The sequence below is a fragment of the Meles meles genome, chromosome 15 (assembly GCF_922984935.1).
Source record: "Meles meles chromosome 15, mMelMel3.1 paternal haplotype, whole genome shotgun sequence".
Taxonomy (NCBI): domain Eukaryota; kingdom Metazoa; phylum Chordata; class Mammalia; order Carnivora; family Mustelidae; genus Meles; species Meles meles.
In genome coordinates this window covers 55,550,478-55,564,600 of record NC_060080.1, presented here as the reverse complement: position 1 = coordinate 55,564,600, position 14,123 = coordinate 55,550,478, and the positions used below count along the sequence as shown (strand labels likewise).

At 40.2% G+C, this 14,123-nt stretch overlaps 1 protein-coding gene across 1 annotated transcript; it reads left to right on the top strand.

Annotated features, from left to right (window-relative positions):
• Nucleotides 1-11,477: 11,477 nt before the first annotated feature.
• On the top strand, nt 11,478-13,428 carry LOC123925856 (importin subunit alpha-1-like). Its single transcript, XM_045979417.1, has one exon. The coding sequence runs from the start codon at nt 11,596-11,598 to the stop codon at nt 13,183-13,185; it is 1,590 nt and encodes a 529-aa protein (XP_045835373.1). The 5' UTR covers nt 11,478-11,595; the 3' UTR covers nt 13,186-13,428.
• Nucleotides 13,429-14,123: the final 695 nt, after the last annotated feature.

Sequence of the window (14,123 nt, the reverse complement as noted above, 5' to 3'; positions counted from 1 at the left end):
TTTACATTCCTAGTATTTCTAATGGTATTTTTTAGTTTCCATCTCCCTGCTGAAATTATTCATGTGATCTTGCATGCTGTCTGCCTTTTCTATGAAAGCCTTTAAAATATTATTTATGTTTATTTAAATCTCTTTCCAGTAATTCCAACATCTGTGTCATATTTGAGCCTGGATCTGATGATGGCTTTGCCTCTTGGAGCTACATTATTTTTTTTCTTGCATTCTAACATGCTTTATAACTTTTTCTGCATCCCTGAGAAAAAAAAACAGTGGCTTAACATAAACTTGATATCAAAGTCCAAAAAGACCATTAAAAAAAAGAGAACATTACAGCGATCACTAAATAAACTACTGGAAAACAAAATTTAAAATGTATAAAAAGGATAATAAATCTTGACTGCATTGGGTTTAATCCCTCAGAACAAATGATTTCACATTAGAAAAATGAATTAACATAAGCCACCATGCTAAGAGACTAAAGGGGGGGAAATTATGTAATTATCTCAATACTTGCCCCCAAAAAAGCATTTGATAAAGTTCAAAATCCTTTTATGGTGTTAAATAAAAACTCTTAACAAAAGAGGAAGAGAGGGAAACTTTTAAAATAATTTTTAAATAATAATTTTTAAAACACATATATAACATACATATAAACATACATGTATATGTATATATTCATATATACATATATATAAGATATCACATTTAAGAGTGAAATGTTAAATTTATTTCCTTTGTGATTAAAAATAAGACAAAGCTACCCACTGTCACCAATTTTATCCTAGACAGTCCTAGACAGTAAAGAAAAAAAAAACAAAGATTAGAAAAAAAGAGGGGAGGATGGGTGGCTTAGTTGTTTGAGCATCTGACTTGATTTCAGCTCAGTCATGTCCTGGGATTGAGCCCCGAGTTGGGTTCCGTGGTCAGCAGGGAGTCTGCTTGAGGATTCACTCTCTCTCCTTTTCCCCCTCCCCCTACTCATGCTCTCTCTCTCTTTCTCTAAAACAAATAAATAAATTTTTTTTAAAAGAGAGACTAGAGAAAAAGAAAACTGTCTTTCAAATACATAATTAGAAGTCAGTTTATCAAGGTTATTTGAAACAAAATTAACACATAAAAACTTGCATTTTTATATACCGGCAATAATTACTTAGAAAATGAAATTTTTTAAATACCATTTATAAACATATGGACTATTTGGAATACATTTAACAAAAGAATAAAAGATCTCTATGGAGAAAATAATAAAATTGCTTTTTAAAATATTTTATTTATTTATTTGTCAGAGAGATAGAACACAAGCAGGGGGAGTGTTGAAGGCAGAGGTAGAAGCAGGCAGAAGGAGAAGCAGGCTCCCCACTGAGCAAGGAGCCTGATGTGGGACTCGATCCCAGGACCCTGGGATCATGACCTCAGCTGAAGGCACACAATTGACTGGGCCACCCAGGCGTCCCTAAAATTGCTTTTAAAAGAGATTTTAGTGTAAATAAATAGAAAGATAAAGTATTTTCAAAGACTGGAAAACTCAATGTTATAGAAATGTCTATTCTTCCCAAATTGTTCTATAGATTCAACAGAACAGATAAGTTTTAATAATTAGTAGGATAAGGTCTCCCAATTTTCTTCTTCTTCATGTATATCTTGGTCAAATATAGCCAATACTTAACACTTCCACATGAATTTTAGAATCAGTGTTCAAGTTTCAAAACACTCAAACACACACAGATTTTTCTCTTTCTCTTTCGCTCCCTTTCTCCCTCTCTTTCTCACATGCAGATTATTGGGATTTTGATCTCCTACTAATTATTTCAATAATAATTAAAATTAAGAACTTCTGTCCATCAAAAAGTCACCATAAACATGGTAAAAGATAAGCTCTAATCAAGAGAAAACATTTGCAACTCATGTACCTAAAAAAGATGACTGCAATCCAGACTACAGAATAATTTCTACAAATTGCTGAAAGGGAGGAGGGATGGAGAGATAGAGAGACAAAGGGAGAAGAAAAGGGAAAAAAAGGAAAAAGAAAAAGTAGGCAAAAGACCTTAACTTCAAAAAAAGAAATCTGAATAGTCAATAGCATGTGAGAATGTGCTCAGCCTTACTAGCAATCAAAGGAATTCAGATTAAAGGCACAATGAGCTATCATAATACTTACACCTGATTTGAAAAATTTATGAATCTAACAATACCAAGTGTTGGTGAGGATGTAGATGCAATGCCACATTTCATATGCCACTGGTGGAGGTATATATTTTTATGACTATTTTGGAAGACATTTAGCAATACCTAAGATAAGTAGAATACATGAATTCATTATAAGTAAGCAATTCTAGACATATACACCAGAGAAACTCTTTCCTCAGAGGACAAATGTACCAATTGTTTGTAGCAGCATTGCCTAAAACTGGACACAACCCAAATGTACACCAAGAGTAGAATGGAAAAAATAAATTGTGGCATATTCATAAAGCAAAATAATATACCACAATAAAACAGAGTAAACATCAATAACATACATACATCAATGAATTCACAGGTGAGGGGGAAAAGTAAGATAAAACAGAAATGAGGAGGAAAAGCAAGTGACAGAACGACATTAACAGTATGATTCCATTTTTATTAAGTTCAAAAGGAAAAGGAAATGCAATTCATATATTAGTGATAACTAATACAGTACACAAAGGAAATTATCATCTCAATAGAATATTAGTTATGCTTGAAGGGTAGAGGGGGGCTATGTCAAAAAGGAGCACAAAGGAAGTTTCTAGAAAACTAGCAACGTTTTATTTCATAACCTAGGTGGAGGGGTCAAGGGCGTTTGGTCCATAATTATTATTACTTTTTTAAATTGATGCATTTAATTGATTTTTTGAATGTATGAGAATTTTTTTAAAGATTCTATTTATTTATTTGAGAGAGAGAGAGCAGACATGAGCAGAGGGAAGAGACAGAGGAGAAGCAGGCTCCCCACTAAGCCAGAAGCACAATTCAGGACTCGACCCCAGGATCCTGGGATTATGACCTGAGCCAAAGGCAGACACTTAACCGACTGAGCAACCCACGTGCCCTGAATGTATGACAATTTTTTAAAATCAAGTTATGATTTTCAGAAGTCCATAACTATCTATAGAAGACAGAGAGGTAAAAAGTCTAGAGGGAGGAAATTGTTAGTAAATTATGATATGTCCATATGGATATGCTATGTACTATATAGCATATCCATACTATATAGCATATCCATATATAGCATATCCATATCCATGTACTATATAGCATATCCATATGGCTATACTATGCAGCAACTTAAAAGAATAAGATAGATCTAACTGAACCCATATGAATATACATCCAAGATGTAAAGCAAAAACAAGCTGTAAAAATTCCATTTATGTAAAAATTTTAAATCCAAAAAAAATCATAGATAGTCTTTTTAAATATTTAATTAATTTATCTGACATAGAGAGAAAACACAAGAAGGGAGAGCAGCAGGAGGAAGGAGAGAGAGAGGGAGAAGCAGACTCCCTGCCAAGCAGGGAGCCCAATGTGGGATTCAATGCCAGGACCCTGGGATCATGACCCAAGCCAAAGGCAGCCACTTAACTGACTGAGCTGCTAAGGCACCCAGTTATACACACAGATAAATTTGTAAATTTATAGAATGAGTTCAGAAAAACAAAACAAACAAAAACACCAACTTGGTGAGAGTAGTTAACTCTACTGAAGGAACTGACATAGGGTAGAGGTGATGTGGGGTGGGGCGAATTTAAGAATTCTATAGAGATGGGGCGCCTGGGTGGCTCAGTGGTTTAGGCCACTGCCTTCGGCTCAGGTCATGATCTCAGGGTCCTGGGATCGAGTCCCGCATCGGGCTCTCTGCTCGGCAGGGAGCCTGCTTCCCTCTCACTCTCTCTGCTTGCCTCTCTGCCTACTTGTGATCTCTCTCTGTCAAAAAAATAAATAAAATCTTTAAAAAAAAAAAAAAGAATTCTATAGAGAATTTTACCTAACAATTATTACTTGCCTCTTTTGTAAGGGATGTAGTCCTACAGCAATGGTTTCCTTTGTTGAAAGTCTAGGATTTCCACTCTTGCCAATGAAGGACTAACTATTATGGGAAATGTCTTCCTTCTGTAAACAGCTGAAAATCAAACTACATATATCAAAAAATTGTATTTAAACTTTGGACAACAGATAGCATAGGACTGTGCTGTGAGAGAGAAAGGAAACAAAGGAGATAAGCCCTGAAATTATCTCAGATTACAGAATAAAAGAAAAATGACTAATTGGATTTCATCAAATTGAAAATGTTTGATCTTTAAAATAGACTTTTAAGAAAACAAAAAGACAAACCACAAAATGGAAGAAAATGTTTGCAAAATATGTATCCAATGAAGGATCTGTATCTGGAACATATTAAAAAATACAGCTCAATAGTAAAAAGACAAACAACTTGATTTTTTAAATGAGTAAAAGATCTTATCAAGTATTTCACTAAAGAAAATATATGGGTGCCAAACAGGCACACAGAAACATTTTCAGTGCCGTTAGTCATTAGAGAAATGTGAATTAAAACCATGAGACACCACTCTACTTTCCCTAGAATTAAAAAGACAACACCTAGAGTTGGTGAAAATGTGGAGTAACTGGAACTCTCATACATTGCTGGTGGGAATGCAAAAAGGTACAGCCATTTTGGAAAATATTTTGGCATATACTTATCATACTACTTAGCAATTCTACTTATAGGAGTTGCTCAAGAGAAATGAAAACATTTTTCCATACAATGTTTTGATATGTAAATATATAGCCACTTTATTTATAATAATCAACTATAAATAAATCAATTGGTAAATGAATAAGCATATTACGGTAAATCTACACAGTGGAATATTCCTGAGCAATAAAAGAATTAATGGTACATGCAAAAACATGCACGAATCTTAAAAGCAGCTTGCTGAGGGAAAGAAACCAGAAACAAACAACTACATAAAATGGTTGCGCAGAGAAGATGAATTCTTCCTTCCCCTACCTTTTGTTCTATTCAGGCCCTCAATGAATTGGATGGCCCCCACCACGTCAGGGAAGGTGATACACTTTACCGAGTCCAATACAAATGGCAATATCTTATTTAGAAACACCAACAGACACACCCAGAAATAATGGTTAGCCAAATACCTACACACCCCATGACCCAATCAAACTGACATGTGAAATTAACTATCTCACCTTCCCTAAACCATCCAAACCATTTGTCTGGGTTAGAAACCCTGCTTTTGATCATCCACTGTACCCTGCGAATACCATCAGCATTACAAGTAAAACAAATGAAGTCTTGGCTAAACTATCCAAATTTTCTGACATCCCTCTTCCCAGTTTCTCTGCTCCAGAGGCCTTGATGCTTCCATTCCTGAGGTTAATTCTGTTCCTCCAGCATCAGTGCATGCCAGGCCTCTCCCAACATTGTAAAGTTCAGGGCCTGACATGTGTTATGGTCTCAGCTACTCCCTTCCTCCTGTGCTGCTGGAGGAGCTTTGGGCCCCAGATGCTGAAAGAGCAAGGAAGGTGGTCTATTACCCTGGATCAACGTGCTCTTCATTTCTTTTGTTCTTCTCAAGGACCTAAAAACAATTTCAGATGCATCTTCCACTTGCATGGGATGCTGCTCTCCTGCCAACACCTGCTAATAGATCTGGACAAGACATCCATGCCCAGTCCCAAACTTGACAACTGAAATAATTTCATATTATAATCATAAAAAAACATTAGCCCCTTCCCAACCTTAGGTTACCTACAAAACCCTCTCTCCTAACTTGACATTGCAACAAGCCCAGTTGTCCTCTCCCAATTCCTGGAATCCTATCTAAGCAAATGGGGTAGAGAAAAGAAAATACTGCCATACACCTACCACTTAATACCATGACTGTTTATTTTAATGTCATTCCCACAAGGCAATGTGAGGGCAAGCACCAAGCCTTGTTCACAAGTCTTGTTCACTCCCAGTGCCCTGAAAAGTATTTGCCACGTGGTAGCTGCTGAATAAATAAACAGAGGCCTCATAGTTGGCTTGAATTGGAAGAATAATACAAGATTATGATTTATTTACTCCCTGCACAGATCTTTAAGGAAGTTCATGAAAAAGATGACTGCAGGAAGGTTTCAGGCATTCATCATCCCATCTCCTTCAAATATTACTTGAGGGACCAAGAATGTCCTAATGCTTTGGTACAACATCAAATCTGCCCTGAAGGCACAGGCTTCAATTTTCATGGTAGGACTTAATTCATGAGTTTGACTGTCAAAAAAAAAAGAGGGGTGGAGAAATGCAGCAGGAATGAGAACGAATCACCACAAGATGAAGGGACGGGAGAGCAATTGTTAAGAGAGCCACAAAGTTGAGAAAAAAGAACTGATAACCTCCACTCTACATGTCCCCTATTCTCACCTCTACCTAGACAGAATTCATTCACAAGAAGCAGACTAGTTTCTGCCCGTTTTGAGTTCACAGGCTCAGTCTTTGTGAGCACTTCTTTTCTGAGTGCTTTAGTCCTCTGGGCAACAAACCAACCAAGTTCTACTGTGGTTCAATTTCTGTCATCCCCTGCAATGAATACCCTCCAGCCTTCTTCCACACCATATGAATTAAAAGCACATCAGTGGGAAAATTACTGGAAGGAATAAAATTCCATGCCCATTTGGCAGCCTTGTGATTCAGTGGTATCAGCAGCCATTCACCTTTGGCGGTGGGCATCCCGCACAGCGGAGCTCCCCCACAGCACCGCCATAGTGCCAGCAGTGCCCTTCACGGCAACAGCCTGTGTAAAATAAGCAGACGTCCACAGCCAAAAGCCAGGGAACCTAACTCACTGAAATGCCTTCCTCTCTCCTCTCCATTCTTCTAGCTTACTTTCTTCTCAAAATCTCCAGCTTTCAATGCAATCTCATCCCACAGATCTTCTCTCAGGGAAAATGAGAGGAAGGCACCACCCTCCTCCCCCCACCCACGCCCCCGCCCCTGCATCTCCGTTTTTGAAATGACTCCAGGACTGCCAGATGTACAGAGTTTTCCGGAAGGGTGTGCAGTGCACTCAGAGCACCAAGCCTCCCTGATTATGCAAGGGATATGAGAGCCCCTCTATTCATCACCTCGAGGTAGACTATTAAATCTCTGGAAGCCTTCCACACGGTTTAGTAACGGAGATCCATTATACCCTCCCTCAGGTTCCATTGAACACCAGCAAACAAACATATGGTGAGTAAGTTCTAATGGAATTCCACACCACATGCAGGCTCTGTGCAGAGCTCTGTGCTGGGTGGAAGCTGGCCCCAAGCAGCCTTTGATGGCAGCTTCTCTGAGTGGTTTCTGCAACAGGATTTTCCTGCTTTTACCATGTAGGGATGGGAGGCACTGGGAATTTGTTCCATTTTTCTAGTAAAGTATTTGGCAAGGAGGGTCGGCACCTTCTTCTGTCCCCAGCTCTTAAAGGAGCTTATTAGCTGACCTTGGACAAGTCACTTGGTCCCTGAAACCTCAGTCTTCCTCTTAAAAGAGCCACAAACAATACCATTCCTATTTCACAGGTGTTGCAATAATGAAACACCTCAGTGGACATAACTATGATTTGGAAAGCATTTCAGATTTGTGTAATTACCACAATCTTCTTCCTGGATTTCCTATCTCTAGCCCTTTCTATCAAAGCTTCATTTGATACAGGAGCCAACCACACTCTCCTAAGGCAGGTTAAAAATAAAGCAACAAAATTAGGGTATTGACCATATTGACACCCAGAGAAAAAGAAAAGATTCTTGAGAACTTCTCACAGACTAGCTCTAAAGCCACTTCCTTTTCAGAAGATAGACCATTAAAAACAAAAACCTATCTTCTCCCTTTGTCCTTCTCCCCCACTCCAAAAAGAAAAAAAAATTATGGAGTGAGAGCCATACTGATCAACTGAAGAAATTTAGATAAATTTGGCTTTTCATTAACTGCAGCTGTTGTTTCTTTCAGTGCCTTAATGAAATTTATCATTTGAACATGCTGGCTGAGGAGCATTACTTGAGTCTTCTTCAGCCTTCAATTGTTAATTCTAACAATATGAATTCAATTTCTATAGTCGGTCTTGAAAAAAAAGTCCCTTTCCTCTCCTTTAAGTCATTCTTATTGAAAAGTTATGCTTTCCGATCAGTTCCCTCTCTCTCTCTCTCTCTCTCATGTGTGCATGTGTGCCCCTATCAACAGGCTAATAGTCAAACCCAAATCCAGCTCCTATGCTCTAAAATGACAAATATAAAAGCCAAAGCCTCTCACTGTAGCTCTCGGATTTCCAGCCTCACCCCCCACCCGTCACTGCTCCCATCCACGCCCTTCCCGGGAACAATGTTGAATTTGGTCTCCCAATTCAAACATGTAGAAGGAAGCCCTCCCAAACTCAGTGAGATTTCCAGCTCCAGTGCACCAAAGACAGTTCTGTAGTTCCACATGAGTTGTCTATGAATGAGCCGTGAGGTGATAAATGACCTCCACACAATATCGGCTTATTTAAATTAAACTATTATTCATTTATACAGAATGATGACTCATGATTATCTGAATAGGGAAAAAAAATGAAATAGGAGGAGATAGCCCCAGACCTCGTTTCCCATTATTGCTCTAAGAGTAACATAATGCTAGTCTTTATGTGGTTTCTCATTATTCTTAGAACTTTAGTTACCAACTTAATTATCACATTGTTTCCCTTGGAAGAAGAGGAGGAATAGACAGACTGTATTTTCTCTTTTCATATCATGATGGATTAAATGTCAAGAATAATTAAATGCTACAAGGTGGTAGCCACCAATTGATGCTGACATCTTTTCAGAAAACCCACCCAGGAAGGAAGAAAATAGAAACATCTTAGCATCTCTGTGTCTTTCCTGACTTCACTTATGTAGGCGGAATCCCAACTTCTTAAACTAAAACGGAAAAAAGAGCAGAGACCCTGCAAGCTAATAATTACTCCATGCTTGGAATGAGAGTGTTCAAAAGAACAGACACGGATGTTGTAACATTTTGCAAAGAAGAAGAGAGTTTACTCTCCTGTGCATTCTGGCAAGTGGAATCAACAAAGAATGTGAATCATTTCAGAGGATTTAGAAACAAGATGGGGCCGATTTCAAAAGGTCTCTACTCTGAATTTTTGAAGAAATAAAAGTAAGCAAGGAAGCAGAGAAGATGTTACTGGCTAATTTATCAATAACGAATAAAAAGGTTCTACTTCCAGTTCTATTTAAGAAGTAACCAGTAACAAAATCACTATCACATGGCTAAGCAAGAACTATGTGAAGCAGATGGAGCCGAGCAATGCTCACTGAAACACTAAAATCTTTTATGAAAATCAGGGAACCAGCGTCAGTACTGGTCTGATGGACTCTGAAGTTCAAGTTCACTTTGAAATGCTTACGCATTTTATTCACTATGGCAAGAAAAAAAGGAAAACATCTTTTCAGCACACATCAGTGACTTTACTCCAGCAAAAAGTTGGCCACTATGGGAATAACAGTATCTGTTAGACAAATGAAATCCTAGCAAATACATTATCTTCTCAGGCTCCCAACATCCAATGAAGAAACCTTACTAGTTTCCATGTGTCTCAGTTCTCACACAACTAAATGATAAGGAATATCTCCACAACATTACAACCACCCATCTCCCATCTCTTGTTTCATTTCGTGGATCTTTTCTTTCCCTGCAGCCCAGTCTTCCTTAATGTTAAGAAACTGGGTTTCGATTCTGCATTCCTTTGGTCATTTCCTTCAATACCATGTGCTCTGGGTAGCCAGTCACTCACCCAAGGTCACAGGTGAAGTAAACAGACAAATCAAAAGCCCTGACAAGCAGAACAACAAGGGCCATGCCAGGTGCCATCCGCTCTTCCAAGGGAAGTTGGGATTCAGTGTCCTGAGTTAGGAGATAGCCCAGCAGAAACAGAGAACGCAACCTAGTCATCCTAGCTGCAAAATACAGGTCAATTTTTTAAGCATCAACACTAAGTCTTCTTTTTCTTTTCCTCTGAAGAACCACCTGTTAATCCATTGACCACCAGATGTGCCCTAGAACCCTGGAGCTCTGCAGCCACCCTGACACATAACACTTCCAGGATGTGGCTCATGTTGAAGAATGCTCTCAGTGTCTTGGGTGGAAAGCCAGCACTACAGCTCCCCTTGAGGTGTCAGAATTCTTCCTCTTCACTCCCAAATGAGTGCATAGAACCCCAGAAACTCCAGCCCACAAAAAGTTATGTGCAGCATAGTAGTTGGATTCTAAAAAGGGTCCATTCCACATCCTTCCATCCCAATCACCACCTTCCCACCCCTGCTCTGTGCTCTCCCATCTCTGAATGAGGGTGAAAAGTTAGAACAGAGACCCAAAAGACAGGACCCCAAAATTAGCTTTCACTGTCTTAAACATTTGTTGAGAGAATACTGCCACCATTCCATGCCTAGATAAAAATAAAATAAAGTAGATACCAATTGTGGTGAGCACTGAGTAATGTATAGAATTGTTGAATCAATATGTTGTACACCTAAAACTAATATAAAACTGTACGTCAATTATATTTTAATTTAAAAAAAAAGGCAGTTGAAACAGGAGAAGGAGCTTGCCCAGAGGCCAAAAGGGGACCCTGTGACCCTCCAGGCTGGCTTTGATCTCCGGTGGTAGGATACCATGAACATACTTGTGTGGCCATCTCTTCGTAAGTTTCCTTGCAACAGCTTTCACTACTCATCGCTCCCTTTCCAATCTTCTCTGTGCTCCAGGTGAGTGATATTTTAAGACTCCTTCTCTTCCACAGTGATATATTTCAGTGGTTGCCCGTCACCCAGGGGAGTCTGATGTGGCATAAACAAGCCATTGCTGCCTCTGCACTGTCCCCCACACTCACCATCTGAAATGGCTCCTGGTGGTGGTCCCACCTCCTGGTTTTCACATCCTTGTGTAATTCCTCCCTTTGAGTGTGGGCTGGACTTAGTGACTTAATGCTAATGAATAGAACACAGCAAAAGTGATAGGATGTCACTTCTTCAGAAGTGACTGGGCTACAAAAGACTGTCGCTCCGTATCTCTCTCTCTCTTGCTTGCTCAAAGCAAACTGACATGTTGAAAGCTGCCCTGTGGAGAGGCTCATGTGGCAAGAAACTGATGATGGCTTCTGGCCAACACCCAGTGAGGAACTGAGGGGCTCTGTCAAACAGCCTGCAAGGAAGGAGTCCTGCCCGTGACCGTGAATAAGCTTACCCATGGATCATTCCCCAGCACCAGGGGACACCTTTACTGCAGCTTTGCGATAGGCCCCACTAAGTCACAACTGATTCCTGACTCATAGAAACGAAGATAATAGATGTTGTTGATGAGGCTAAGGTTTGGGGTAATTTGTTACACACCAAAATAGATAATGAATACAGATTGTGGTATCAAGAGAGGCATAGTAGACACCGTCTTTGGGGTGATCCGTGGTGGACGTTTTGAGGGCAGCTGACCTGCAGCCTGCGCGTCCCGGACCACCTCCCGTGGAAGCCTGAGCCGGCCGTGTAGCTTTCTCCCTTTGTCTCATAACCATGTCCACCAACGAGAATGCTAATTCACCAGCTGCCCGCCTTAATAGATTCAAGAACAAGGGGAAAGACAGTACAGAAATGAGGCGGCGTCGAATAGAAGTTAATGTGGAGCTGAGGAAAGCTAAGAAGGATGACCAGATGCTGAAAAGGAGAAACGTAAGCTCGTTTCCCGATGATGCTACCTCTCCACTGCAGGAAAACCGCAACAACCAGGGCACTGTAAATTGGTCTGTTGATGACATTGTCAAGGGCATAAATAGCAACAATTTGGAAAGCCAGCTCCAGGCTACTCAAGCTGCTAGGAAACTGCTTTCTCGGGAAAAGCAGCCCCCCATAGACAACATAATCCGGGCTGGTTTGATTCCAAAATTTGTGTCCTTCTTGGGCAGAACCGATTGTAGTCCCATTCAGTTTGAATCCGCTTGGGCTCTCACTAACATTGCTTCCGGGACATCAGAACAGACCAAGGCTGTGGTGGATGGAGGCGCTATCCCAGCATTCATTTCCCTGTTGGCATCTTCCCACGCTCACATCAGCGAACAGGCTGTGTGGGCTCTAGGAAACATTGCAGGCGACGGTTCAGTTTTTCGAGACTTGGTTATCAAGTATGGTGCAGTTGAACCACTTCTGGCTCTCCTTGCGGTTCCTGATATGTCATCGTTAGCATGTGGCTACTTACGGAACCTTACTTGGACACTTTCAAACCTTTGTCGCAATAAGAACCCCGCACCCCCGCTAGATGCCGTCGAGCAGATTCTTCCTACCTTAGTTCGTCTCCTGCATCACGACGATCCAGAGGTCTTGGCAGATACCTGCTGGGCCATCTCCTACCTGACGGATGGTCCAAATGAACGGATTGAGATGGTTGTGAAAGCAGGAGTTGTGCCCCAGCTTGTAAAGCTTCTAGGAGCTACTGAATTGCCCATTGTGACTCCTGCGCTAAGAGCCATAGGAAATATTGTTACTGGGACAGATGAACAGACTCAGGTTGTAATAGATGCCGGAGCGCTTGCTGTCTTTCCCAGCCTGCTAACGAACCCCAAAACTAATATTCAGAAGGAAGCCACGTGGACAATGTCAAACATCACAGCTGGCCGCCAGGACCAGATTCAGCAAGTTGTAAATCATGGATTAGTCCCATTCCTCGTTGGTGTTCTCTCTAAGGCAGACTTTAAGACACAAAAGGAAGCTGTCTGGGCTGTGACCAACTATACAAGTGGTGGGACAGTTGAACAGATTGTATACCTCGTCCATTGTGGCATAATAGAACCATTGATGAACCTCTTAACTGCGAAGGATACCAAAATTATTTTGGTCATTCTGGATGCCATTTCCAATATCTTTCAGGCTGCTGAGAAATTAGGTGAAACCGCGAAACTTAGTATAATGATCGAAGAATGTGGAGGTTTGGACAAAATCGAGGCTCTACAAAACCATGAAAATGAGTCTGTGTACAAAGCTTCATTAAACTTGATTGAGAAGTATTTCTCTGTAGAGGAAGAGGAAGATCAGAATGTTGTGCCAGAAACTACCTCTGAAGGCTATACGTTCCAGGTTCAGGATGGCACCGCTGGGACCTTTAACTTTTAGCTTATACAGCCGACGCAGAACGTTGTTTGTGGTGTGCTCTGTTTGGTAGAAGTTTGTCTTACTGTTTCTCTACTAAGAACTCTTTTTAAATGTGTTTTGTTATTGTAGCACTTTTTACAACAAAACTCTACTTGACCAGTTCCAAACTGTACAAACTGTATGAAGCTCCTCCTCCCAGTGGGTTTCTTATTTCTATGTGGAATCTCCTCTCTTGCAGTGTCTGTAAATAAAGATTAAATTCCACCCTTTTCTTTACTTCAAAAAAAAAAAAAAAAAAGAGAGGCATAGTAAAAGAATAAATAAATACATAAATAAATAACAGGAGACTTGCCGATAGTTCCTGTGTCTGTTACCACACGAGACAATACTGTTATCAGGGTATCGCTTCAGTGCTTTGCTGCAGTACCTACTCAACCTTGCTGTCCATGAGTCTGCAGTAAATCAATCAGTAAATAGCTATCTACTATTTGATTGAATAACTACAATCATAGGTATAAACTGCTTTGTAGCACAAGTTCAGATTTACTGCTATAGATTAAATTCCTGACCACCAAACAAAATTTGCAAAGGGACCAGCAACCACATCAGGCCACTTTCCAGAGGCATTCTAGCTACCTTGGAGAAGCAGGCTTTCCATCCATTTTCTTAACTCACTCGCAAGCTATTGAGAATTTTGCACTCTACTATCTACCTTCTCAATGAGAATTATGACTCTGAGAACTACAGGGGGGGATGAAGGGATAATATACTCAATGGATACGTATTGATTCCCCAAATGTGCCAGGCAGCATGCGAGCACCAAAGATGAGCTGATAAACTGGATGGCAGGCAGCTTGCCCTCAAGTATTTTGCCACTTATTCTTCACAATCTCATGAGGTCTACAGCAACACCATTCAAACAGTGCAGAAAGAAAGATAAAGAAACTCACACAAGCCCC